This window comes from Phyllostomus discolor, chromosome 13 (assembly GCF_004126475.2).
Source record: "Phyllostomus discolor isolate MPI-MPIP mPhyDis1 chromosome 13, mPhyDis1.pri.v3, whole genome shotgun sequence".
NCBI classification, from domain to species: Eukaryota; Metazoa; Chordata; class Mammalia; order Chiroptera; family Phyllostomidae; genus Phyllostomus; species Phyllostomus discolor.
In genome coordinates, this window is record NC_040915.2 from 49,559,891 (window position 1) to 49,587,178 (window position 27,288).

General features: G+C 55.2%; 1 protein-coding gene across 2 annotated transcripts in view; it reads right to left on the reverse strand.

The window, feature by feature from the left end:
• Window positions 1-301: 301 nt before the first annotated feature.
• The window catches only part of NOS1 (nitric oxide synthase 1), a 70,295-nt gene continuing 43,308 nt past the window's right edge, over window positions 302-27,288 (reverse strand). Inside the window, exons 15-29 of one of the 2 annotated variants that reach the window (XM_028527734.2) lie at window positions 26,736-26,794; window positions 25,708-25,809; window positions 23,888-24,004; window positions 19,886-20,060; window positions 18,305-18,443; window positions 17,856-17,934; window positions 11,850-12,043; window positions 10,257-10,426; window positions 7,890-8,100; window positions 7,132-7,219; window positions 5,678-5,799; window positions 4,542-4,690; window positions 3,095-3,289; window positions 1,687-1,805; window positions 302-712 (exon numbers count right to left, since the gene is read on the reverse strand). In XM_028527734.2, coding sequence (XP_028383535.2) covers window positions 697-712; window positions 1,687-1,805; window positions 3,095-3,289; window positions 4,542-4,690; window positions 5,678-5,799; window positions 7,132-7,219; window positions 7,890-8,100; window positions 10,257-10,426; window positions 11,850-12,043; window positions 17,856-17,934; window positions 18,305-18,443; window positions 19,886-20,060; window positions 23,888-24,004; window positions 25,708-25,809; window positions 26,736-26,794 — 1,935 coding nt within the window. In that variant the 3' untranslated portion in view covers window positions 302-696. The remainder of the gene's footprint in view (window positions 713-1,686; window positions 1,806-3,094; window positions 3,290-4,541; window positions 4,691-5,677; window positions 5,800-7,131; window positions 7,220-7,889; window positions 8,101-10,256; window positions 10,427-11,849; window positions 12,044-17,855; window positions 17,935-18,304; window positions 18,444-19,885; window positions 20,061-23,887; window positions 24,005-25,707; window positions 25,810-26,735; window positions 26,795-27,288) is intronic. The other variant, XM_036013810.1, reaches the window with a different exon arrangement.

Here is a 27,288-nt window from a genome sequence, read left to right on the forward strand (position 1 = left end):
GTAGACTCCCCCTTGGTCATCATATTCCTTTGTACCCTGACCCTTTATAACCAGGACCACTAAGGGGCTTCCGAGTGTTCCAGGGACACAGGCACTGACATGGGGGCCACCCACACAGGCTGGGCCACGGTTCTTGCCATCGAGGGTCTACAGGCAGCATGATGGCGCAGGTGAGAGGACGGACCGTGTGACCCAGGCCAGCCACACACATCCACACGCCTTCCCGTATGTTACCACCAGAACGCCGCCGTGCACACGGGTGAGGTGGGGCTTCAGCGGCTGGGAGACGGGCTCCGAGCTCTTCCGTGTGGTCCCTGCCGCCTCTCCAGGGGCGCCCCAGAAAACAAGCCCTGCCTCTGGGAACATCCCTGTCCCAGTGCCTTCATGCACCGCCGATTTGTCCTTGTCAGGAAGAGGGAGCAGGGGGGCAGTCTCGTAAGAGCCACTGTGGATTATAAAGGCATTGCACTGCAGCAGGAAAACTCAAGGAGAAAACCCAAGTTCAAGGAAACATTGAGAGGCGAGAAACCAGAGGAGGACAACCAGGACACGGCGACAGGATGAGAGGCAGAGCAGGGGGCCACGTGGGGTCCCGCAGGGAGGGTTCAGCAGTGTCCACGCTCACAAAACCTGCCGCCACCCCCGCCGGAGCGTGCGGGGCAGCCCCCCTGCCGACAGTCTGGGCAGAGGATCCGGTTAGGAGCTAAAAACCCTGTGGGAGAAGAAGTGAGGGGGGAGTTAGCCACAGGAGCAAGTTTCCTTAAAGACACCAGAGAGCGCCGCCCTCAACTCTGGGCGCTCCCTAAACTCGGTCCTCACGCTCATCTCCTCCGGGCCCCAGCGAGGAGGGAGGCACCTGGCGCCAGCGGGGGCTTGTAACGGACGAATGAACAAACGCGTGAACGCTTGCTCAGCAACACAAGCGGCCGGGAAGAGGGGCATTCCCGGGGGCTCTGTGGCAGCCGAAGGAGCTGTGAGGTCAATGGCCATAGCGTGAGCCTCTTGGACACAAACGTACGTTTTCGAGACTGCTGTGTTGTACGGGAAAACCACGAGGCTACCTGAGAGCAGTGTGTGCCCTCTGCCCCGTTTCCCACCCAAGTTCAAGAGCACGCGGTGCGGGCTGCATGGCATTCTGGGGCAGGGAACGGGGGCGGGGTGAGGTTATACTTGAGGGCTGAGGTGTCACAGCACTGCGGTCAGGTTTCAATAGTGAGACTCGGTCCCAATCTTGTGGCACCCCAGACTGTTTCCAGAAATTTCCAGAGGAGGAGTGACGTTGTCAAAACAATGCCAACGTGAATTTGCATCAATGAGAGCATTCCCAGCAATTTTGGGGGCGGGGGGGTGAGAGAGGTGGTGCAGACCCTAAGAATACACCTTTGTGGAGACTGCTGAGCCATCGCTCCACTAGGGGGCGCTTCAGGCAGAAGCCCGCATTCAAAGCTGAGGTTCCCACATTGGAGGGCACCCTAGAATACCCCCGGGTACTCCTTAAAACACGAACTGCTGCACCCCCACCCCAGAGGTTTAGGTTCTGCAGGTCAGGGGTGGCCCAGTGCAGCTGTGGTGGCTCTCTGGGGGTGGGGGGCCCCTCTGTAGGAAAGCCCCACCGAGAACGAGGACGCAGGGGTCCAGAGGAGAGGGCTCCGCCCGCCCCGGGCCCGAGGGGCAGGGCCGGCTTACTCATCGGTGTCCTTTTTGCTCTCCTCAATGAAGGCAATGGATTCAGATCTAAGGCGGTTGGTCACTTCATACGTGCGCAGGGTGACCCCGAAAATATCCTCATGGTAGCGGTTGTCATCCTAGGGCACAGAAACAGCCAGGAAACAGCCCTCAAACGCCAGCCAGGGACCCAGAGATGGGTGACAGGTGGATGGACACACTGAATGAACTACGTCTAAAGAAAACGGTCCCCAGAGGAACGAGGTGTGACCCAGACCCACTTCCGGTCCCATGCGGGAGGGAGAGAGGCTGCTGCTGCTGCGTCCATCCGGAGGACAGAGGAGGTGCGCAGGTCGGATGGGAACCTCGCCGCCCTCCCCCTCCCCCCCTCGCCCCTGCAGGTTCAGGTCTGGGCGCGGAGGGTCCAGTGGGAGACAGCACAGCCCGTCGCCCCAGCGGAGACGGGAAGGAAAAGGGCTGCGGAGCGTCCAGGGGACGCCGCCCCAGCTGCCAGAGCAGGGACTTCTGGGGCACAGTGATGCACAGGCTTCAGCTCAGAAGGGTTTTTAAAGAAAGTTGTTTGTCTGTAGAAGGGGCTTGTGTTTTAAGTGGGGGTGGGTGGTCTCTCCACCCCACTCTGTGGAGCTCTCAGGAATCTCTGAGAGTGGCTCCCCAGGCTGGTGCCGGAGACACCGGGTGGTGGGGGCCTCCGCGGCTCCCCTCGGCTCACGGACATTGCTGCCAGAAAGTCCTTTATGTATTTGTTTTGTTGCCCTTCTGGGGGTTTAGCACCAGGTTTACAGCAAGGGCTCCTCCTGCAAAACTGGCGGATCGCTGCCCGTTGAGGGAAGCCGGGGCAGTTGGGGATCACCCCTGGAGCTTTGTGGAGACCTGGACTCATTCTATGGGGGGCACAGAGGCCTTTGCTGGCTGGGCCACTCTTAGCCATCGCTCTGTGCAAAGGGGGAGAAGGTGGCCCTCCTTCTGGGATGGGCACAGCCCCAGGCCGAGGTTCACAGCTTAGGGGGCCGAGCAAGGGAATGCTTTCTGCTCCCACCTGCCTCCCCGGGATAGGCCTCTCCACGCAGGGCCCCGCCTGCCCCACTGCATGCTCAGGGCTGCCGCCTGATTCTGGGGCAGGAAAAGCTGGGTTAGGATTGCTTCTGCCCAGCTACCCAGTGACCGACCTGCCCACCACTTTCTACCACAGCCCCAGTCGTATGTAATGCACTCACCTGAATGCCCACCACCCTTGCTTTTCTCTCCGCTGTGGGCTGGGACCACCTGAACCTTTACCCTAGCCATGCATGGAGGGACAGGAGCGGGGATGTCACCAGGGCTCCCCTAACCATTGAGGCAGGCGGGGGAGGAAGAGGAGGCAGGACACTGGATGCCGAGAAAGGGACCCAAGAAGCCAGCGGTCACTCACCCGCAGCCGGCTGATGAACACGCCGGCGTCCTCCACCGAGAGCTTCCCCTGCTGGGCCATGATGCGCTGGATGGCTTTGAGGACGTCGGCGGCCATGGTGACGTCCCCGCAGACGTAAATGTGGCCCCCTTGCTCCCGCAGGGCTCGGTACACGGGCTCCGCCAGCTTCTCCTGCAGGACGTCCTGCACGTACTTCTGCGGGGGGCAGGGGACCAGTGACAAGGAGCCGGCTGTGTGACACCCCCCAGGGAGCTTGTGGGCAGGCAGTGCTGTAGGTGAGGTGATCCCTGGGGGCTAGAAGGGGTGACCCCGGGGAGAAGAGAGAGCTGACCCGAGGCCATGCAAAGGAGCTGCTCCCCACTTTGGACCTCAGCTCTACCGAGGACCCCAGAACCATCTCTTGGAGGGGCATCAGAGAGGGGCGCATTGTCTACCTGCTCCTCGCTCCGACAACCCGTGGCAGCCCCCTAGGTGTGAAGGGCACACACATGCAGGAGTGGGGTTCTCACAGCAGGCGTGCTAGGCCGGAGGGCCAGAGAAGCCCCCGGCGGACAGCCAGAGAGGGGGCCGGGCCGGGTGCGGGGCTGTGAGCCTGCACCCGCGCAAAGCCACTGCTGCCGCCGGAGTGGGAAGTGGGCTCTGAGAACGGGAGGCCACACAAGGCCGTTTGCTGCCGGCTCCAGGGGGGGGTTCGACTGGTTCGGTCCACACGTCTTAGCCCAGGAAGCACCCCCAGGCGAGGCCCACATTCAGCGGGTACTTCCTGGCTTGGCCATCCCGGTTGTTTCAGTGTTGATGTCCTTCTAGGCCTGGTGTCAAATGGCCACTGCCCAGGTTCCCTGAGTCGCCCCCTCACCCCAGCTGTCCTGGTCCACTTCCTGGGGTTCCTCCCCACCAGACCTCCCAGGATCCGGCAGGAGCATGCTGCAGTCCTGTGGCCATGCCCATTAGGACTGGTAGGGTTTTTATGGGCTGTTAAATATATTTTTAATTCACATTAAAATTCGGTATTGTGTATTTTAAAATACACGTAACTTAAAATTTACCATTTAGCCATTTTACAGTGCACGGCCCAGTGGCATTAATGAATGCACTCCCAGTGTTGCCGCAGCCGTCACCACTATGTAGTGACAAACCTCCTTGTCACCCCAGCAGAGCCTCGTGCTGGCGACAGGTCACTCCTCCCTGCCCCGCCCCACAGCCCCTGGCCACTACCACTCCGAGGTCTGCCGCTGTGGACTTGGCTGTTCTGTGTATTTCACAGGAGCGGTGGCACATACCGTGGACTGTAAAACACTTTAAACTATCCTTCGTGGACCCCATGCTCCCTGAAGTGCAGAGCAGCATCACGGAGGAGGACTCCAGGGGGGCAGGGAGGTCCCGGGGGCGTGCACGGGCATGCCTGTGTGTGAGCGGGGCTGGGGGACTGTGCGTGAGCCGCGGTTACCTTTGGTTTGTCGGGCTCCCGGGAGTAGGCCGTGTACAGCTCTCGGAAGACCCCCAGGCTCCGGGCCTGCAGGGTCTCCTCCTTGTAGATGTGGTCTATCTGAGACTGCCGGCACCCGAAGACCAGGACCATGGGGCAGGGGCTCATTCCTGGGGACCAGAAGATGTCCGGTCGTCACCGGCTCTGCTGATTTGGGGGTGGCTGGTGGTGCCAGGGGCGGGGTTCCTGGGAACCTCAGCAGCCACCATGGGGACAGAGGTCCGAGAATGCTGGGGCAGGCCAGCCTGCGGCCTCCCGCACACCACACGTACATGCACACACGTGGAATAGGTAAGCTGTGTTCAGACTTCGGCAACACCCCCTGCTCTGGGCCTCGATCTTCCCTCCTGCCCAGTGTGAGGAGTGCTAAGACCCCAGAGTCTGGAGCTCTACCGCTGGGGTTCAAACCCCAGCTCTGACAACGGGCGGCTGCTGTAGCTCTGTCTCCATCTCCCCCGTGTACACATGGAGACGATGACAGCAACCTCCGAGGGGTTACTGTTAGGAGTGAATGTCTGGTGCCCAGCGAACACGGCACAAATGGTGCCCGGTCCACGTGCATGACAGCTCACAGGGGCAGGGCTTTTCCCGTGGTGAAGTTGTTTCTGGCTTGTTCACTGGTGTGCCCCCAGCGCCTAAAAAGCGCTCGGCGTTTAGCAGGTGCTCAATACCCCCCCCCCCCCGTGTAGTGCCACCCTGCAGCTCTCTCTCCCCCTCTCCTCCCAGCACTGGTCTGTGTGCACTCAGATCTCCCGCCATGAAGCCTGCCCTTGAAGGAGAGCCTCTGAGAGGATCCCATAAACACATCCCTTTGAGAAGGCTTCATGCTCACGCCTTCCCGAGTTGTTGGAATTTTAACAGTTAAAAAAAAAAAGTGGAATTCCAGGCCCTCACACGGCCAGGAAGAAGGTTTGTTGGGGCAGGTCTCCTGACTGATGTCACGGGTCAGGCCAGAGCTGTGCCCGCCGCCCGGCCCTCCCCGGGCAGCGATGCCGTGGAGAGATAATGCCGTCACACGTCTCAGGGCCGCTGAGGCACAGGAGGGCCTCGCCAGGCCTGGGCGGTGGAAACCACGTAGCTACTGGCCCAGGACCTACCTTTGTGCTGGATATCAAATTGCCGCTGCTGCCAGAAGCTTCGGAAAGGGGCAATGCCGGTGCCCGGGCCAACCAGGATGCAGGGCACTTGGGGGTTTCGGGGCAGGTGGAAGCTGGGTGCTCTGCACAGGGAAGAGAGAGTCATGAGCCTTGTTGAGCCCACTGTGGCCAAGAACAGCTGGGTCTTGGGTAGACCAGGTGGCCGTCTCAGGTGGAAATATAGCAGGGGCCACAGCTCTGCAGCCTGGGTTGGGTGCCCCTAATCAGGGTGGGAGGCCCCATGGGTCTGGGGACTTCCAAGAGGAGGGCCTTAGTGCCTGGCTGTCCCTCTATTTCCCGATTATCCCCACTGCTGAGCTGCGCCACAAAGGGCAGTGGGTGCATCTGGCACAGGGTTTCCGCACCTCAGCACCGCTCCCACTCGGGGCTGCGGACTCCTCTGTTGTGGGGACTGTCCTGCGCACTGCAGGCTGCCGAGCACACCCCTGGCCTCCACCCACTAGATTCCAGGAACCCCCCACCCCACTCTGAAGCACTGACAACCCAAAACATCCCCAGACGCAGCCAAATGTCGCCAGGGTCTGGGGGGGGCACATTACCCCCATGGAGAACCACTGATCCAACCGTCCACAAGGTCTCCCATCATCGGGAGTCTCCAGCGCACAGAACAACCACTTGGGGGGTTTGAAAGTGGTGCAGATTTTCTGGGCAATGCGCTAAGTCTGGGCTAGGAGTCTGTGCTTCTGAAGCCCCCCTGAAGGTATGCGGACCATCCCATGAGCATCCCACCTCCACAGCTGAGAGAAGCGGCTGGCCAAGGTCACGGTTCAAGCAGAGATGTTACTGATTGACAAAGCAGATACTTACAACAGGCCTAAGCTCAGGCATATTCTTTATTTTTTATTTTTTCAAAACAATGGGTTTTTTGATTGATAGATTATGACAAAAACACTGAGTATGAAATCTACCTCCTTAACACATTTCTAAGCACACGATCAGTATTGTTGATCAGACAGGAATTTCCTTTAAGACTGAGTTTTGGGAGGAAAGGCTCTGATTGATGGGTTTAGGGGAAGTTGTCTGGATCTTCCCTGTTTCTAAGAAACTGGGGACAGACGGGGTGTCCCATAGAATTTTGGTACAAGCCCCCCTGGTCTACAGATTCCACAAAGGCTGAGCCCGCATTTGCCTGATTCTCCACTGTAGCCTCAGCGTCCAGCAGAGTGCGTGCTCTCAACACGCATCTGTTGCACTGACTTGACTTTGACTAGGGGACTTCCTTAGCTTCTTCTGGGTGCTGCCTCATGATCCCATTTCCTTAACAGCTTGGAGGCATACGGAATGTTGAGCCCATCCGATTCAGCCCTCTGTCTGGAGCCCTCTGGGCTGGGTCGCCCACCCCAACCCAGGACATCAGTGAGCAGATCCGGCTGCTCACCCCGTTTCCCACTTACCCTCTCACGAAGCAGGGGACCACTTCATCAGACTGGATCCGGTTCAGCCAGGAGGAGCACACGCCGTGGTGGATTGGTCCTTCTCCATCTAGCAGAATAACCAAGGTGGCCCGGCTCCCCCACCGCCCCCAAGCTCCCCCGTCATTGGTCTCCCCCCTCCCTCCAGTCCAGAGAGCTCCCGGCCCCAGTGACGAGTTGCTGCCTTGGAGTGCCCTGTCTGGGCCCCTTCCTCTAAACGGGCAGAGGAAATGGAGGAGGCTGGGGGTGGCTCGTGAGCTGTGAAGTGCCCAGGCTCCTGTTGGGGAGAGTGAGTTGGATTCAAATCCTGCCCACTGAAAGGACCTTGGTCAGTGTGCCCTCTGCGGGCTGCCGGGGTCCCGGTCTCAGGGTGCTTGGTCTCAGGCACCGTGCATTTTAGTTGCTTTATCAAGGAGGAAAAGTATGGGAGGAAAATGGCAGGCTGTCTGACTGACCCATGACCAGCTGGACACTGCAGCAGGGAGCTCCCCGTTCCGAGGTGATGGGTTGTGGTAGCTTGTTCTGGCTGCGGCCTTGGGGGTGTGAGGGAGTAACGCCCATCTTGCGTACTTCCTAATTCGCAGGGAGCTGGCTCTGCCTAAGGGGACAGTTTGCCTGTTCTGCTGCTTCCCAGTGTGTCCTGGCCATGGGTGTGGGTCTCCAGCCAGGCACTTGGGACTTGCAGGGGTCCTGCAGTGGGGAAGCGCAGACCCAGAGCCCGTCCCAGTAGCTCCGCCCACCTCGGGTGTGGTAGGAGACGATGGCCACGGTGAGGTGCACCTCGTCGGGGTACATGTCTGGGGAGGAGCTGATGGAGTAGTAGCGAGGCTGCAGGAGGGACAGCTGGGTCAGGAGCAGGGTGGCGGGCATCTGGATGGACTGGAACTCCTCCAGCACCTCCACGATGGTGGGGTTCTTGCCCCATTTCCACTCCTCGTACTCCTGTAAGCCCTGTGCCAAGGGGAGGGGCAGAGGAAAACCTGCACTCAGAGCCTGGTACACATTTCCACCGACACTGTGAGTGGGTTCGGGGAAGAAGGCGAAAAGAGACACAGGTACCACTTACACAGTACAGGTTCCGTGTTGGCTTTGAGCACTCACTAGGACCTTATGCAGTAAGTAGTCTTGTTACACCTATTTCATAGGTGAGGAACCCGAGGGAGAGAGGGTTCCCAGGGCTATGAGGTGGTGATTCTGGGTTTTTAATCTGTGTCAGGGGGTGGCAACCTTCAGCCTGCAAACCAAATCCGGCTCATCCCTTGCTCTATACATTTACATGGTTTGGGGGAACGTTAACAGAAAAGTACTATTTTATTACTCAAAGATATGATATAAATTCAAACTTCAGCGTCCACAAATAAGGCTGGAAGGGAGCCCAGCCACGCACAGTCACTGGTGTGGTGTCTGCGTGCCGCGCCGCAGTGGCAGGGTTGGCTGATGGCGTCAGAGACCCAGAGCACCGTGAGCCTGAAGTCCTTGCTGTCTGTGGGCCCTCGCCCTGGGCAGTCTGGGCCTGGACTCCGGGCTCCCGCAGTATGCGAAGGTCAGGAGAGGCACACCGTGCAGGGAGTCATGACTCGCACGTACACAACGCAGACGTGCAGCTTGTGGGTTTGCTAGGGTGGAGGTGCCTCTGCAGAGGGCACGCTCAGGTGGAAAATGACAGCCCCAAAGGAACAGGTTAGGGTGTGGGGGACCGTGTTTTGGGGGCGAGCCGACAGCAAAGCCCAGCTGTTACCAGGAAACAGAGGGACACCCTGGGGCTCTGGAGTTATTTCTCCTACACGTCAGAAGCTGCCCTGGGCAGTCCCTTAGCACTGCTAGAAGGTTCGGGTTTTGAGGAGGGGTAAAGCCTGCTGTATAACACTGTCTTCCCATGGCTCGGAAGACCACCCTTGCTCTACTGATAGGGCGCGGCACTGGGAGAGGGTGCCCCCCACACCTGCAGCCTCCCTGACCTTCAACCACAGGGGCACCCTGGCCGCGAGCCCCAGCAGCGGCTCTCCGACGCCGACCTCCACCTGGAACCAACGTGCGCGCCTGTGCCAGTCCTTCCCCAGACGGCTGCGCAGCCCTGGACGCTTCACTCAACCTTCCTCCCTCTGCTTCACTCGGGGTCCGCTGGTCTGCCTCCCTTTCCGTTTCCCCTCACACAGGCGTTTCCCCTAATAAAAATCCTTGCTCAGTTAACCTTGGAGTTCATGCTTTTCGGAAGGAGTGGACAAACCCATACCGTTACATCAAATCCTACTTCCAATAGTCCGGTGCAAAGCTCTGGATCCTCTCCGTGTTAGATAGAAGAGTACAGTTTAAAAAGTTAAATCGTTCTGCAAAACTTCTGATGAAAGTAATGCCCTTCTGCTCCACCTCTCCTACGTTTCCAGCTGCCAGAAGTAACCACTGACGACCCTTCAAATGTTTCCCCTCCCGTCTATTTCTGTATTTCTAAATAATATGCACTTCCTGAAGTAGCCTCTGCTAGCAGACCGCCATCCAATCCCCTCTCCTGGACAGCAGAAAAAGCTAAACCGTCCTTGGCTGGTGGCTGGCACACTGGGGAGGAGCCCCCACTGGGAGAGTCCTGGGAGGTCCTCCTGGGTGGGGTTCTTACTGAGCAAGGCTTTGCAGCAGGCTGGAGCAGACGAGCCCCCAGTTTGCAAGCGAGGGTCGTAGCAGCTGTGTTTGCTGGCTGCACCTTTGCATCCTTGGAGAGGCCTCCTTTATCTCCAAGTCCTACCTACAGCTCCTCTGCCTTGGAAACATCTAACTTTGAAAACAGGGCGCAGTGACGCTCTGTTCCTTTCCCCCCTAAGCATTGGCTAAGATGGAAGCAATGGAAGCTCCAGCGCTCCAAAGGAAGGAGGAATAGCAATTTCTACTGTGCTCAAGGAACTCTGAGGTTCAACGAGGTCACTTGCATTCCAGCAGGGCATAGGATCAGGCGAAATGGTCTGGACAGATGGACTAGCCACTGTGGCAACCTTCTGCAGACCAGAAAATGGCAATACTTGCTCAAGACTGCCATCTGCTGGAAAATTGTTGCAATACTCTATAACTCTGCAAGGACTAGGAGGTGAAAGGCACCGGCTGGGGCCGCAGGGACCCACCTTGCTGAGGACCAGCAGGCGCTGCTTCTCCTTCTCGCTGGTGGCCAGGGAGGCAAACTGCTGCAGCTGCAGGGGCGTGGGCGGCGTGGTGATGTCCAGGTAGTACTTGAAGGCCTGGAAGATGGTGCAGGGCGGGAGGCGGTGCTCATCCGTCCAGTTACTGATGACTCCTGTGGAGGCACCATGGCGGTTAGGAGGGCGGGTGGGGGATGGAGGGGCTGAGCTCTGAGGGCTTGGGTCCAAGTCAGGGTGGGGCTGGGTGAGCCCACCAGCCCCTCGCCTCCCCGCCTTCCACATCCCATTTCGGCACCTCCTGTGTGTAAGGAGCACGTCCAAACCCCACTGAGCACACTAGTCCAAAAATTAAAAAGTAAACACATATTAAAATAGCATGAGGCGGTTCCCTGGCATTCTCTGCAGTGAGCCACCAACTGAGCGTGAGTTAGGAGTCTATTTCGGCTCTGTCTGTCCTCTCGCACTGCCAGCCTCTCACTCCTCTGGGTGGGATTCCAGAGTTTAAAATTACAAACGTGCTCACCACTTACCTCGCACTGTCTATGTGGCAGGCACTATTCTCAGCACTTTGTACTATTAGCGCATATAATCCTTCTCATCTCCCCAAACTCACAGCCATCCTGGATGGTAGGTGCTATTACTATCCCCTTTGTCCAAGTGACATAAATAGAAGCACAGAGAGGTTGAAGAATTTGCCCAAGGTCACACAGCACGTAAGTGTGAAGTCAGGCCATCTATCTTCTAACCACCACACTGTACTGCCTCTGCGTACTTTTCATTCAATGTAACTTCTAAACACAAGCTTCTCCTTGAGCAGGGACTACACTCAAGATATATATATATATATATATAACCCCAGATGTAACGCAGACTAAGAACTGGCTGGGTTGGCTTTCTTGGGAGAAAGTGTGTCTCTCCAAAGCGGTGCCTTCCTTGGATTTTCAGCAGGGCCTTGACTACTTATCTGCCCTGACTTTACACCCTGGCTCCTCTGTAAAGGCGATGCGTTACCGTATCACAGGCTGCCATGCAAGGTCACTGCCTTTCCTCGCACCTGAGCCCTGAGCTCACCTGCACCTACTGAGATGAAGCACCGAGACCCGTGTGCCTCTGCCAGTCCTTCAGTGGGAATGTCAAGAACGGTCACTGAAATGGGTTTGAACTTGGTCTAAAGAGGTTGGAGATGTAGTTCAGGCCTAGCGGGCCATCAAGTTTCATACAGTGCCTTGGGATCTAAGAGGAGGCAGGGTCTGACTTCAGCTGCTGTCTGCTCCGTGGGCAGTGGGGCGGCAGGGACAGAAAGGGGAAGAGGAGTGGGCCCCGCTCAAACCAGTGTCCCCCAGCGATGCGCCACCCATATCCTGGCATCACAGATGACCGCTCGGCCAGCTGGGCCAAGGCTGCTCAGCCAGGGGAAACGGGGAGGCTTCCGTCTCCTAAGCTGGAGGTGACAGAGACCCACTCTCCTACCTGGATTGGTGACTGGGATCAAGAAGGGGCCTCCTCTCCCCCGGAGAGGACGAGGGCCCTCAGGGGTGGCCGGTGGGGCGGGGGGCTGGCCAGCGCGGCCATAGTTACCCAGAGCTGTGTTCCGCTCCTCCAGCAGTTCCACTTTCACCAGCTGGTTGACAGGGGGCGCGTCCTCCAGCCGCTCGATCAGGGCATTCACGAGGTCCTCATGGTTGCCAGGGAAGACGCCCAGGTGGTCCCCAGGCTGGTACTGCAGGTCCTGATTCCCGTTGGTGTGGAGACGCACGAAGATGGTTGACCGGCTGCAAGGACCGGGGAACAATCAGATAAGGACCACCGTCCGCTTTCTTTGCTCCTTCGTCCGTCCTGGCCTGTGACTGCAGTTTCCCTCCTTCCAGGCTCCTTGGGGCTCATGCCAACAGGACGCCTGTCCCCATCATTTCCACACCACGGCTTCAGCAAGGTCACCCACGAGCTCCTCCCAGCACATCCAGCAGCCAGTTCCCAGTGCGCCTGGTCATGGGTGCAGCTCGGGGCTGGGTGGCCTGCTGCCTCCCTCTCGTGATGCCAGCACCCCAGGCTCCCCCCATCTTCTCCGGCTGCCCTGGCTCCGTCTCCTTTGCTGCCTCCTCCTCCTTTCCCCAAATCTGGACACTGGAGCCCTCCAGGGTTCAGTCCTAGCACGTCTTTGGTCTTCTGTCTTCCTGCCCCTGCCCTTCTTTCTCCACAGCAGTTACTGTCAGCTGACCTACAGTAGAGTTTTCTTTGTTATCTGGTTTGTGGGTTGTGCTTCGGCCCGCCCCCGGCCCCTATGATGAGGCAAACTCTAGAGGACAGGGCGTTTGCCTGCCTGTTTTGTTCACGGCTCTATTCCTGGCACTTTGGACAGTACATGGCACATAGTAGGTGCTCAAGCATTTGCTGTTTGAAGGAGCCTCAGATTCCCAGCTGCCAAAACAGGCTTTGCTCTCAGTACCAGTGGGGGTCCTCTCAGCAACCACTACCCCATTGGAGCTAAGGCACTGGGGTCCCCAATCTGTGACAGTCCGTCCTCCCCAGAGTCCCTTTTGCAGCTGGAGGTCCTCATGTTGTCACGGAAGAAGGGGAAAGGACCCAGCCCTAAGTTCGGGTTAGAAATCCGCCGATATTACATGGTAAAATTGAGAGACCTAAGCAGGAAACCTGGAGAGAACCTCGCTTACACATGCCGGGTCATGCCCTTTCACTTTGGTCTCTGTGTTTAAAGGGCAGGAGGCCTGTGCTAGGTGAATGGCTTCCAAAACGAATTCTCGGACTATGGATATCCTGGTCCCTTTAGAGTTTTGGTAGAGACACCACGTTTCACACAGTCTCTGAAAACTCTGCAATGGAGCACACCTCGGTAAACCAAATCCTTTGTACCCCTCGGGGCATGACTGATACTTCTGATCTGCTTTTCCTTCATTGCCAACAGCTTTTCAGCTGATAGAGGACTTGACATTCAACATGAAGTTCTACACTGTCCCCTGGATAGTCGACACTTGAACACACCAACAGGACTGGCTATTTAAAGGAGTTTTTGGTGTAACCAAGAGCCTTTGGTGCTGCAGACAGCCAGCATTAATAAAAATAGCTGTGCTAGCATGCTTGCTTTTTTGGGGTGTCAAGTACTTTTCTGGAAGCAAGGCGCCCCTGTACTTGGAATAGTGGGAACTTGCAGACTGAGATTGCAAATGGTGCTACTAGGGTCTGGGGTCCCACACTTCTTCCCTAGGCACTCTCTGACTGTTGTCCATCATCTGGACGTGCACCCCGGATTCTGCTCGGAACTCACACCTATCTTGATTCCCGGAGAGAAAAGACCTGACCCACAGCTAGCTCCACACAGGAATTAGCAGAGGCCGACCGCCAGCAGGGGGCGCTGTGGGGCTGCTAACTTGGGAACCTCCTGAGACAACCAACCACAGCCAAGCCTTGGAAAGGCCCGCAAATCCATTCCCACTTTCTCTCAGATCATCGTGATTTCTTTCAGAAGTATATTTGCCTCTGTTCTTTGGGCCAGCACAAAATAGAAATGCAGAGGACACGAACTTGCTGAGCTGGCTCACGTTCACAGCCACTTGCCCCAAGTGTTCTTGAACGTGGAGAAAGGTGGTCAGGCAGATAAGGACAGAGATGGGGATGCAGCTGGCAGGTTAGCTGGAAGGAGGGCTCAGGCCCCGCCTGGGCTGGGGATGTGACCGAGGGGACTTGGCAAGCCACTCACCATGGGATATGGCTTGCCGACAACCCTAGTGCAGGACGGCCGTGGGCTCCCAGGGTACCTTGAGGGGCTGGTCCTGGAAGCTCAGCAGGAAGCTAATCCCTGGGGGTAGCACTAGCCTGGAGACAGGCTGTCTTAAATCTCAGTTCTGTTGGGGGTTTTCCAATGTGGGATTTTCTAGGCTTTTAACAAAAATAATAAATAACCTCGGGACACACACAGACCACTGAAAAGTATTTGGGGGGAAAGGAAGGAAGGTATTGGCGAGACAGCAGCCATCTGGGGCTTCTGCGCCTCCTCCCCCAGAGCAGCCCCGGCCTGTGATGTACTTATACCCCCCCCCCCCCCCCATGGAAGCATAACACAAACACACACTCGTCTGCCTGCCTGCACTGGGCAGTGGTCCGATGTCAAGTTTCCAGATAAAAGAATAGTCTGCTAATTTCTGTCATTACATGAAGAAGAAGAAAAAAAAAACTGCTGTTCAGTCTTCCACGAAAAGGGTAAACGTCATCTGTCATGAGTGAGCTAAGTTACTAGATTCACCCAACAAGTAGATGCTGCGTGTCAGGCAATATTCTGGGCACCGAGGCGAGAGTGACGGGTAAGCCCAAAGTGTCCTGCTTTCGTTGGGAAGTAACTTAAACGGATCTCAGACTGGTTGGTGACGGAGATGCGTGGGGGGTGAGGGGTTGGGGGCAGTGGGCTGCCAGAGCAACTGATAGGTTGGTCGGGGTTGAGGAGGCCTCCCCGGTGATCTGACACATGAGCAGAGACCTGAACAATGAGGAGGAGCAGATGTACAAATCTCTGGGGGGACGGTGTTCCCGGAAGGAGGCGCGGTACGTGCCAAGGCCCAGAGGGGGGCAGCTGGGCGGCATGGTCGCAGAAGGAAGAGGAGGTTGGAGTCTTTGCAGAGTGATCAACTCAGGGCTGGGGGTGGGGCGGGGGAGACCAGAGAGCTGGCAGAGGTCACGGGCTGTCATGCAAGGAGTGCAGAGGTTTCCTAGGTTCAGCGGGAAGCCAGGGGAGGGTGTGAGGCTGAGGAGTGCTAGGCTTCCGTGTACATTTTAAAAAGAGGACTCTGGCCACTGTTTGTAGGTTGGATTTTTTGAGGGAAAAGCCAAGAAAGCAGGAGGCAGGCTAGCTGACTGACCACCTCGGCCACGCAGACCAGAGGTCATCATGGCTTTGCTTGAGGTGGCAGGGGAGAGTGGGGTGTGCAGGGGGAAAGGCGGCGAGGAGGAGATTTAGTTTTGGGCTTAAGCCAGAGGCTGATGTTCTCTGCTGCGATGGCCAAGGCTGGAGAGACACCATGTGTCCCAGGGGAGCTGGAGATCAAGAGTTCAGCCATGCAGAGCTCCCTGTCGTAAGGTCCCGCCAATCTCTGAGATGAGCCAGGGGCTCAGCCCCCTCCTCAGGGTTGTTCCTGCCATTCTCGCTTCGTCGTGCCCCTCCCCGTCTGCCCTAGCCCGGCAGAAGCCCATCCTGCATCCTCCTTCCTCCTGCTGACTCTCAGGACTCACGCCCACGCCTCCTTGCCCGTGACCGTGCCACTGTACTCCCTTCTGCATGGTTTGCTAATAGGTGTTCACAGTTAGAGAATTTATTTCCTGGCTGAGCAGGAACCGTGGTCACTTTTCTCTTTAGATTTGCAAGGACCCCTCTCAAAAGTCTGTTTACTTCCTCTTAAGCAGTTTGCTTGCAATCAAAGGTCTCTCTGGGGGCAGGGGGAATGGGTGATAGCTTGCCGACGGCCTTCTGGGCCGAGCCCAGCTTGGGCCTTGGGCAAGGAAAATGGGAGAAAGTATCATGGCTTTTCACTCAATTAACCTTAAAAAAAAAAAAACCCTTATAAAGCTGGAAATGGCAGTAAGCCTGAAAACGGGTAGTGCTACAGAGCAAGCTTTCAAAGAGATAAACATCAGACACAATCTGGTCCTTTCTGTGCCAACACATACTACCTTCCAGCCCGAAACCTGTTGCACCTCTCCTGGGTGAGCCAATCAGCACGGAGCAGCTGCCCTTCCAGAGGTGGGAGGGGGTCATTCTGGGACTTCGGTCCAACTTAGCATCAAAACATTTGCAAACTAACTTGCTTTTTATGGACTGTGGTTACAGGAGTGATTTTTGTGACCTGGTCTTTCACAGATTGCTGCTGAAAGAAATCTCCAGTCGACTCCTAGTCCCTGCTCTTACAATGCTGCTACTTAGGTCAGACCTTTGCACGGACAGAAATGGAAAGTAAGAGCTGCTGAATTTCAAGTGCAGAGTCCTTCCCTCTATCAGAGACGGTTGCGTTGTGAATGTCACATTGGACGGGCTATTCAGAGGGATCAATTTCCCCATCTACTTCTTTAATGTCTGAGGGCCTTAGAGAGAACACGAGAGCCTGGGGATTCCACCCTGTCGATCACTTAATCAAAGTCTTGAGGCCCGCGGCAGCGCGCAGACTAAATGTGCAAGTGCGGGAAGCTGGCGTGGATGCACAGTGATGGGAGCACATGACACAGTGCTGCTTTGAGAACGTGTCTCCGATGCAGCGTCCCTGCCATGCTGTGGAGGCTACCTGCACGGGCATTCAGTATACTGACTCTGGAGCCAGAGACACCCTGCACGTGTGACCTTGAATAAGTCGCTCACATTTTCTCCCAGTCACTTATACTGAAAATGCAGATGGTAATGGAACCTACTTCCTGAGCTGGTCAGAATGCTGAGGGATCCTGCACAGAACGGGCTCAAATGCTGCACGGGACACAGAGAGTACTAGGTAAACGTCAGCTATGTTTGTAGACACCGTTCCCATTTTAGGCAAGGAGACAGGCTCAGAGGACGCAAGGGACTTGTCTGGGGTCACACTGCTAACTGCACGGCAGCGCTGGGGCCAGAACCCAGGGCCGTCCAGCTGGGAAGAACACTCTGTGTCCCAGGCCATGCATGCAGAGTCAAGATTTCAAGAGATCTTCACGTGGGCTGGAAAATGTACTAGTACGTAAGTGAGGGATGGACAGAGCTGGCTGGTCCCTCTGCAAAGACTGGATGGCAACCCCCAAGCTGTCAGAACTGCGCCTGAGATCCCGGGCAGCGCCGGCGCGTCGTGTTCTGATCAGGGCCGGCAGTAACAGCCGCAGTGCCCTTGGCAGTGATCCCAGGACCTCCATTGCACTGTGACCAGTTCCGAAAATGACACTTCCGCAGGGACAGAGTGTGTCCTTATACTAAAGCAAAAAGCATGAAAAACCAGGTTTTGGGAAGAGCAGTTGGAAGGAAGCGGGGCCGAGGACAGACTGGTCAAGGTCTCGGCTCCTGGCGGCCAAACCTGGCTCCTCTGGAAGAGCCGAATTTGTCCCGAGCGTCACTGCAGCGTGTCCCTGGGATGAGAACGACGTGCTAGGAAGCTATGCTTTGATTCTAAGCTACAGTAAGATCATTCCTAACAATCAGGACTTCAAAATGCACACTGGCTGTTCTGTGCAGTAATGAGCCTCCCGTCATTCCTAAGGAATTAAGTAGGACTCCTGAGCGAAGAATCCTCCGCAAGGAGAAGTGCCCGGGCTAAGTGATTTGGGCTAAGATGCTCTGGTACAATAAGCAGCTCTACAAGGGAGCGGTCTGCTAATTTAAACCTTCTTTATGAAACCATTCTCTTGTCCCTCTCCACAGTGATCGTGCCGCCTCCTTCTTCTGTCCCTCCAGGCTGGGCGTTGGCAGAGGAAAAGCAGGCAACTGAGAGGTTGCAAAGCAGCAAAGGAGTCTCGGGGCACCTGGGCTGCTCACGGGAAACCAGCCGCTGGAGTCAGCAAGGACTCCTGCCTTCCTGTGGGGGCTGCCGGAGCACAGGTGGGGAGCCGGGGGGCACGAGGTGTTCCTACCTGGACTTGGGGCTCTGAAGGTTTTGACGGCTGAGGAAGCGAGCGGCCGAGACCCGCTTCCTGTGGACACTGGAGAGACCTGCGGGGAAAAAAGCCACAGTCTTCCTGACCCGTGTTTAACGTGGCCAGTGACACGCCTGCAGCTTCTGCCGACCCTCCCCTCACACGGGCCCTGGCTGGGGTGGGGTGAGGCTGTGGGCAGCGCAGAACACAGAGCGAATCTGCTGGGACTTGGCTGAGAGGAGGGGGGTTCAGGGTAACGCCCCCCACTCCCAGGGAGACAAGCGCCGTGCACAGGTTTCACGGGGCGTGGGCCACTAACAGTGGACTCATTTTGAGCAGATAGAAGCAATGAAACCCACCTTCTCTAGCACGGGGCAGAGGGGAGAGCCCCTGACTTCCCCTCCCCCACTGTCAAGAACGCTGCAGGGAGAGTGGGGGAGGGGCACCTTGCGTGAGCTCCGGGGCCTCAGCCACGTAGGCCAGGCGGAACTTGTTCCTCTTCCAGCTGCGGTCGTTGCTGATGAGCGAGTTGTTCGCCTTCTCGATGTTGACGTCGTCCCCCACGCAGAACACATCGCAGGCTGCCTGTGGCACACACGGGCGTTTAGGGGCCGCTGTCGGCCCGAGGGACTCCTCTCCAGTGGGACCCAGGTCCCGTCTTCCTCCCATCCGTCCCCACCCACCTGCCCCCCCTCCCGCCCGTTCACACACCGCCCACCCGCTGACCCACCCTACGCTTCCTCGAGTGCCTTCGATGCCCTGGACTCTCTGTCTTAGGACCTGATATCTGGCACGTAGCTCTGTGTCACTTCTTTCTAAAACCCACACGTGTAGGGGCCGGACATCAACCAAGAAAGGAAACGCGTCAGAATTTCCAATTCATCTTCCTCTACGGATTTTACCAAGTCACGCTGAAGGCAGAACACACTGAACGCCTGCACCCCTGCAGGTACGGCTGGTTTGGTTTGGGTTGCCAAGTTCACAGGTTCTCCAACTTCAGTAATCCTAACACTGTTCAGAATTGTATTTCTGAGATAAAAGCCATGGATAATTCAAAAGGATTTCAAGGGCAACTTTTACCAATTGTTGGCCTCGTGCTGATTTTCAGATGATTCAAATGTCCATCAACTGATGAATGGGTAAAGCAGTGTAGTATACCCAGGCAACGGAATGTTATTTGGCCATAGGACGGACTGTACCTCGCTTCTGTGCTATTCTTCCCCAAACCCACCGCCCCACTCTGAGCTCGAGAAAACACGAGACAACGTCAACCTGAGGGACATGTGACACAGTGCCTCACCAGTACGCCTCCCATGTTTCAAGAAAAAACCTGAGAAACACAGCCAAGGAGATGGGAGGGACATTACGACTTAATGCAGTGCAGTATCCTGGACCTGACCTTGACCCAGAAGAGGGGCATCAGCGGGAAAATGGGGCAAGTCTGAACAAAGCCTATAGTTCAGTTACTGTCACCGGACCAGCATTCCTGGTTTGGACAAGCGTACATTGTTATGTTAACAGCCAGGCAAGGTGGGCCAAGGAAACTCTCTGTCCATCCTCGTGGCTTTTCTATAATCTCAAATTATTATAGAACAGGGGAATCTTTTATTGTTTAAAAAGATGATTTATTTATTTTTAGACAGAAGGGGAGGAAGAGAAAAAGAGAAACATCAGTGTGTTGTTGCTTCTCATGCCCCAACTGGGGACCTGGCCCGCAACCCAGACATGTGCCCTGACTGGGAATCCAACCGGTGACCCTTTGGTTTGCAGGCCGGCATTCAATCCACTGAGCCATATCAGCCAGGGCAAAACAGAGCAATCATTTGGGATTCAGGGTAGAGAGTGTATTTCAAGGCCACCCAAACTCGTCTGAGTTGACTGAAGCTGTCTCCTGGTGGACACTGGGGGAAGGACCAGGGGTTCTCTCAAGTTCCCTCGATTTCAGGTGAACTAGATAGTTTGTCTTTGGGGGTCAAGGGGAGCATGGCCTCTCCCCCCAGGTCTCTGGGATCTGGGAAGGGGGTTACCTTGAAGACCTTCTTGGCCCAGGTCCTGAATGCCTCCTCCTGCCCACAGAGCTCGTCCCCCTCCCTCATCTTCAGGATCCTCTCTCCTCCCAGCTCCTCCAGGAGGGTGTCCACGGCATGTCCGAAGGCGCAGAAGTGGGGGTAGGCCCGCGAGCCAAGGCCAAACACTGAGAACCTACCGGAAAGGGAGCAGACAGCCTGCGTTAAGGGACACTGGGGGTCTTGGGAGTGCCTGGTGTTGTGAATACAAGTTGTTCCCCGAAATTCGTATGTGGAGGCCCCGCCCCCCAATGTAAGTGTACTTACAGATGAGGCCGTCAAGGTGGTGACTGAGGTTAAGTGAGGCCATGCCTTAAGGCCCTAGCCCAGTGGGACTGGTGTCCTTGGGAGCAGAGCGGACATCAGATGCCCTCTCGCTGTCTCTGCACGTGCACGGTGGAAGGTCATGTGAGGACACAGCGAGAAGGGGCTGTCTGCAAGCTGGGAAGGGAGGCCTCACCAGAAACTGGTCCCACTGGCACCTTAATCTTGGACTTCCAGCCTCCAGAACTGAGCAAAAATAACTCTGTTGTGGAAGACATCTAGTCTGTGGTATGTTGTTATGGCCACCTGAGTAGATTACTCCGTCTGGTATCTGCAGAAGGACTGAGTTTAGCCTGGTGGTCAGGCAACCCCAAGCCTGTTTGGGGGAGGCCATTATTAAATCTGAGAGCCCCTGGGATGGCCCCCTCCCTCTGGTCTCAGGAGCAAGTTCCCTGTTTGTCCTAAGGAGGATCACACAGAACCCCTGACAATTTCCTGTGTGTCCCTTTCTAAGCTGGACTAATTGGGGGAATTAGTCTACATTATCAGAAGGCTTAAATTCTGCAAGTGCTGTAATTCTACAGAACTGCATCAGGTTTAAGTACAAAGACAATGAACGCTGTAACACGGAGGTCCTCGGGGACCTGTATGAATGAGGACTTGTTAGTTAGCACACCAAACGCTGGTCTGTGAACAGGCTCTTCTAAAAGGGGGTGAAAGATTGATAGGCATGCTGGCTCCACCCCTTACAATGTCTATGAAATTCATTAGCTTCACAGACCCTCTTTGCACAGCTTCCCCCGAGAAGATGTTGCTGTTTGAATGGGTGGGGTTCAAGTTGGTGGGATTTTTGTCCATGTGGGGACAGGACTGGCTGCTTTCAAGTGTGGGAAATGGAGGGCTATGCCTTCGGGGCCCCCCCTGGCTCAGTCACTGTGTCCTACAGACACTCGATGTCACACTTCCAGGGTGTGGTCCTGGCTGTAGGTCTTGACCTCTTTGGAACGGAAATGACAGGTTCACGAGTGGGTTGAGCATGCCTCACCCTGCTTCTTTCCCAGGTTGGAGTGTTCTGCTGATGAGCCACGGAGTGGAGCTGTCCCTCCTGCTCCATACAGGGTCTGGCTCTGTCCCTGAATCTCGTTTCTAGGACGAGGGGGCCAAGACGGTGAGAGACTGAGATGGATGGAGGAAGGAAGGAGGCAGGAGAAGTGGGGGAGAAACTCTCCATTGTTGGGGAATGAACTTGAGCTAGGTCCAGGTGTCTCAGAGGTCAAACGGAAGTTAACACAGGTTCATACTCACTCCGTTCAAGTCCATATTCATGCTTTCTGCTCTTATCCTCCCCATCTTTCCTGCCCTCCTCTTCCCCCTGGGGTTCCAGGGCGTTTCCGAGGGAAGTCTGTGAGATTAGGCAGCGTTCTCCCTCATCAGCCCTCCACCTGTGCTCATCCTGAACCTGCATTCCTCACCTCTGCTTCGCAGGGCGGCAGCCTGAAGGGGAGGAGGGGCGGCTGGCCAGGAGCGGACTGGCCGGAGGGGTGCCTTTAGCCTCAGCAGATCTGGAAACTCCCAGCACCAGCGTGCTGTGTGGCTAAGGCGTTGCTCCTCGAGCCTCCAGTATTTATATTTGTGACATCCGCAAGGCTGGACTACCACTGACCCCATTAGGTACTTATTAGCACGTTTAACCTGCTTTTAATTTGTGCTTACTAGCTCATCAAGCCCACTTGCGCTCACTAACAGATGGTGCAAGTGATTAGTTCATTAGTACGCTTCCCAATGCACCTGAAGACCTGCACCGTGGTCACTTCCTAGACTCACATTCCCATCACAGCCTTCCCCTTATGGTTTCAAAGCTCCTATTTTAAGCCTCTAAACCAGAAGTTGGCAAACTTATTATACATGGGGCCAGAGAGTAAATATTTTTAAACTTGTAGGTGAAGAAGCAAAATTGAAACTACTATGTAGATACTTCTATAACAAGAAAGAAAACAAACTTCTACACATTTTTGACAAAGTTAAAATATAATAATAATAGCAATGATAATAATTATAGATGAGTGCAATTTTTAGTAATATGTCTACTAATGAGAATGTAATTCTTTTTGTGGAAGATAATATTTTGCTTAATTGGGGCTCACAGGCCGTGTTTTTCTTTAAACCATTAAATGGATTGCAAACGCCCATCTGTAAGAACCACTCCCGGCTCGTGGCTGCACACAGACCCTCCATGGCCAGGCAGGACCGGGCTGCCAGCGTCGCCTGCAGTCACCTGCTCTGAGTCACGGTAGCTTCGGTAAGGGGAAAGTGGGTCTGGCTGCTGAACTATGCAAGTGACGTTTCTTTTCCTTTCTCTTTTTTTTCAAGATTTCATTTATTTATTTTTTAGACTGAAGGGAAGGGAGAGAGAAAGAGAGGAGGAAAATATCAATGTGTGGCTGCCTCTCACGTGACCCCCACTGGGGACCTGGCCTGCAACCCAGCCATGTGCCTTGACTGGGAATCGAACCAGCGCCCCTTTGTTTCGCAGGCGTTCAATCCACTGAGCCACACCAGCCAGGGTTCAGCTGATGTTTCAATGTGAAACTAAAAATCCGTACTGATGTCAACACCTGTAAGAACGACCACCACCAAGGGTGAACCCTAATGCAAACTGTGGACTTTGGGTGGCCGTGGTGTGTCCGTATAGGCTCATCCATGGTACAAATGTGCTCCCGTGGTGTGGGATGTTGACAGGATGAGCCTGTGTGTGTGTGTGTGTGTGTGTGTGTGTGTACACATTCAGGAGGAAGAGTGGGAAGTATACAGGAAATCCCTGTACCTTCCCCTCAATTTTGCTGTGCGCTTAAAACATAAGTGTTTAAAAAGTGTGCTGACAGACACGATACTTCCATGTCTAGGGCCGCTGTGATCTGAATCACCTACTGAGCACTGTCCTGTGCTGGTGTGGAGAGGGTTTAGCTACTGATGGCCGGGCTGGGATATTCTGCTTATGTCGGCGTCGTCTTGACCAATATCTGTGAAACCAAGGGCTTGACAACCAGTTTTACTTCCTTCCCAGCGTCCATTAAACTGAATACACAACTGTTGAAACACAAAATACACTCGCATGTCCACGTAGTGCCTAAAGCTATCTCATGGCACGTGATTATGCTTTTGGAAACACAAGGGTTAGGCCCGCATTTCTGAATCTGACTACACAGTGCAGTCAACTGACAAGAATCTTTTCTTTTTAAAGAGCAATGCTTGGGCCTAATTCTAGACCAGTTACAACAGAATCTCTGGAGGTGGAGCTTGGTTACGGGTGTATTAAAACATCTCTAGGTGCTTTTAATGCACACCAGGTTTGAGAACCACTGGATTATGGCAGTGGGTCTCCAGAAGCTTCTATTAAATGTAAAACATACCCCTTGGGAAGGGCAGCTCACTGCATGATTTCTAAGGCCAACATCCTTCATCACAATGATGTGCTGATGGGGGAGTAAACTGTGTGTGATGGGGTAAAGCGTGGGTGATGGGGACACTCGTGTGCATTTAAAGAGGAGTTGGGGCAGCCAGGGAGTAGCCGGTTGTTTGAGGGATGAATGTGCTTGGACGAGAGACTGCCTCCCCCTCCCCCAACAAAGAGCCCACTTTGCAACTGCGGCCAGTTCTTCAAGAGCCTTCTCATCCCTGGTGCCCTGGCCCCTTGCTCACCTCACGTTTGCCAGGGGGCCGGTGCTCTCAAAGTTGTCTCTGAGGTCTGGCCCGTCTCCTGATGATTTGCGGGAGTCAGAAAAGGAGGAAACGCTATTGAACCTGACCTTGTAGCTCCTGTCAAAATGAGAAAGAGTCATGAGCTGTGGCTTGGAGCCCCCTCCTGAGGCCAACATCCTGATGGATCTTCAACTGACCAGTCTTGGTTCTGGGACCCTCTGCTGTGTGATGAGTGAGCCCATAACGTGCCTAAGGCATCCTCTACAAGGTACCAACTTACCCTCGCCCACCACAATGAGAGCCAGCCGTCTGCACTTGAAGCTGTGTGAGTTAAAACATGTCTGACCACACTCAACTCAGGAAACTGAGATCTGGACAGTCAAAATGATTTCACTGGCAAGAAGTCAGGAATGGACCACCCCCTAACCACTGGACCATGCTTCCCTGCTACCCAGATATTAGTGTGCATGAGAATCAGTCTGGTATCTTGTTAGGCAGATCGGATTTAGGAGATCCAGAGCGGGGCCTGAGATTCTGCATTTCTAATAAACACCCAGGAGATGCTAATGCTGCTAGTAGCCAGGAGCTAGACTTGTACTATCCACTGTGGTAGCCACTGGCTACTTATGGCTACTTAAATGTAAAGTTAAATTAATTCAAACTAAATATAATAAAACAGTCTGTTTCTCATTTGAACTAGCCATATGGCAAAGGCTCAGCAGCCACGTGTGGCTGGGTGGCTGCCACATCAGGCTGGGGCAGACAGACAGACTATTCACAGCATCCTAGGGAGTGGGCCTGGGCAGTGCTCTCTCCTCAGAGTTACGGTCCCCAGACACTTCAAGGGCACAGCACGTTCCACATTTCCAGCCAACGTGAAACGCGCTCAGCACTGACGCATGGCATGGAGGGAGATGGGGTTTCTCACTCAACTGCTTTGAAGGGGGAGGAAGATGTTACTGGGACTCACACCTGAGCATTAGAGGCTCACCAGCCTGGAGACTTAAAGAAAAAAACCCTGATTTCCCAGTTTTCCTCGAAAAGTGGTAAGTTTTGATCTCAGACAGGGCAAAAACAAAACATAATAAAACAAAGCCAGCCCTAAGAACCAATGACACCCCAGTGAATTTAATATAAAAATAAAACAACCCAAAATGTCCCCAAGACCCTCCCGAAAAAACCCCAAACAAAACAAAGAACCCAAGCTCCAAAACAAAAAACACAACACAACACAGAAACTCAGTATGCCGACGTGAGTGAGCGCAGGAGACAAAAAAGGAATTGCGCCATCTGGCAGCGGGGCTTCTGAGCTGGATGTTCTTCAAAGTTTTCGCTCCGGCATCGGGGAAGTTCTAAATATACGTAAGTGTATTTTCTGCCCTAAAATAGTCGCACATTGAGTCACTCCTCCAAGTAAGTCATGCAACACATCAGGGGGTGGCTGTGCTGTTAGCGTGGGGGTGGCTGGTGGAGGCTGCGGGTAAGAATAACAACACATGCACTTGCATGGGGTCTGCGGTTTGTTTCTCCAGCGCCTTCTTCTTTGTTGCTACCCCTTGATCCTACAACAACGCCCAGAGGTGGTCAGGGCGGAGAGAGCTCCACCCCATTTGGCAGATGAGAAGGGCTGAGGCCCGGAGAGGTCTAGGGACTTGTTCAAGGTTGCTTAGTGAGTTAGTGGCACAGCCTGGGTCAGAACTCAGGCCTCCCTGGGACCTAAATGTGGTCTTGGGTGTCTCTGCGTTGGGCGCGCATGCACACGAGTGCACGCAAACATCTGCATGCACACACACGTGCACACCGGCACACACACGCTCTACCTGAGCTGGCTGTCACGGACTCCAGCCAGACCACGGACTCCTGTGTCGCCTCGGGGGAGGGGAGGCCCTTTACGGGGAAAGAAACGCAAGGGTTCCGGGTACCTAGAGGGGAGAATGGATGGCGCCCTATCTCTCCCTGAAGGAGGGGGGAGGGGAACCTGCTGGAGACCACCCAGGTGGGAAGGAGAAGGGCTGGGACAGGGACTGCTGGACTTGGGCACAGAGCAGGGCTGAGCGCAGGGACTCAGCTACCCCTTGGGTACGGAACGTATGTGAGTTTGGCAACATGCGCTTGGTGGCAAGCAGACCAGGAGGGGTTTTCGGCCCGTCCTGGCCAGCCGCAGTGCCGGCGCTCGGCTGAGGACCCGGGTCGCCCTTGTGCTGGAGGAAACGCTGTGCCGGCCTCGTCAAACGGCAGCTGTGTGTGCCCGTGCCTTATGTGCTCAGCGTTACCGGGGATTTGGGGCTTTTCAAGGGCAACTTTGACGACAGGTGTTTCACACCTCATGAAGTATCTTTAGAACGCGACCTCGTGTTAGCTGCAACTGCACCACGGACACCCTCTGACGACAGGCATTTCGCTGCCGCCTGTGGAATGCAACCTGCCCCTCCGTCGTGAGCATCAGATGAGAAACTCCAGGGGAAGGAGCTCAGTTCATGGGTTCTGAATGCCAGTTTCCAGAGGAGGGAGATAAGAACTGAAATTCACACAGTGTTAACTCTTCACATCCATTTTCTAATTTGATTCTCACAAATTAGAACGTTCATACAGGTGTAATAACCTGCATTTGATGGAAAAAGAAACTGAGGCACAGGGCTGTGTGGTGACCAGCCCAAGACCTTCGAGTCTGAGACCAACATGTCGGCTCTAGTGCGGCACAGACACCCACCTGCTAAAACCGGCCACACATGGGCTTCAGGTCACAACCACCAACTGTCCAGAACTCAAGGAGAAGCCCAAGAGCCGAAAGACAAGTTCCAGTTACCCCCACGGGGTGTCATGTGACACTGGAGGGTCATTCACTTACTTCCTTTCCTCGTGCACAGAGTTGGGGTGCCTCATTTCCATCAGAGCGCAGCCGAACTTCTGCAGAACAGAAGAGGTGAGTGAGACGGGGAGCACAGGCTACGAAAGCAGAACAGGGTTGGGCTCGGATGGTCTGGGGTCCTCGCTGGAAAGAGAGGAGCCCGATGCCTGGGGGACTGGGGGGCTGGGTGCCCAAGACCGAGAGGGGCTCGGGCTGGGCAGCCAACGAGTGAGCCGCGGACACACCTGGAAGGGTCAGCTGCTTCAAGGGCTGTGGGTGTGGGCTCCCCCGCCCCAGTACACAAAGCCCCACCGTGGCTTTCTCACTATAGAAATACCGTCCCCACTTCTCTCACCCAGAGAAGGGGACACCAAGCTCTGGGTTGGAGCACCCATTCCAAAGAAGTAGCTCACTCAGGGGGCATTTCCACTAGGGGTCAGCTAGTCACTGGACACCAACAGACTGAGGACTTGGGATTGTCCAAGCTTTGCCGAACTTGGATCCAAACTGAAATCACTTAAAAAAAATCCTCACCCAAGGACATTTTTTCATT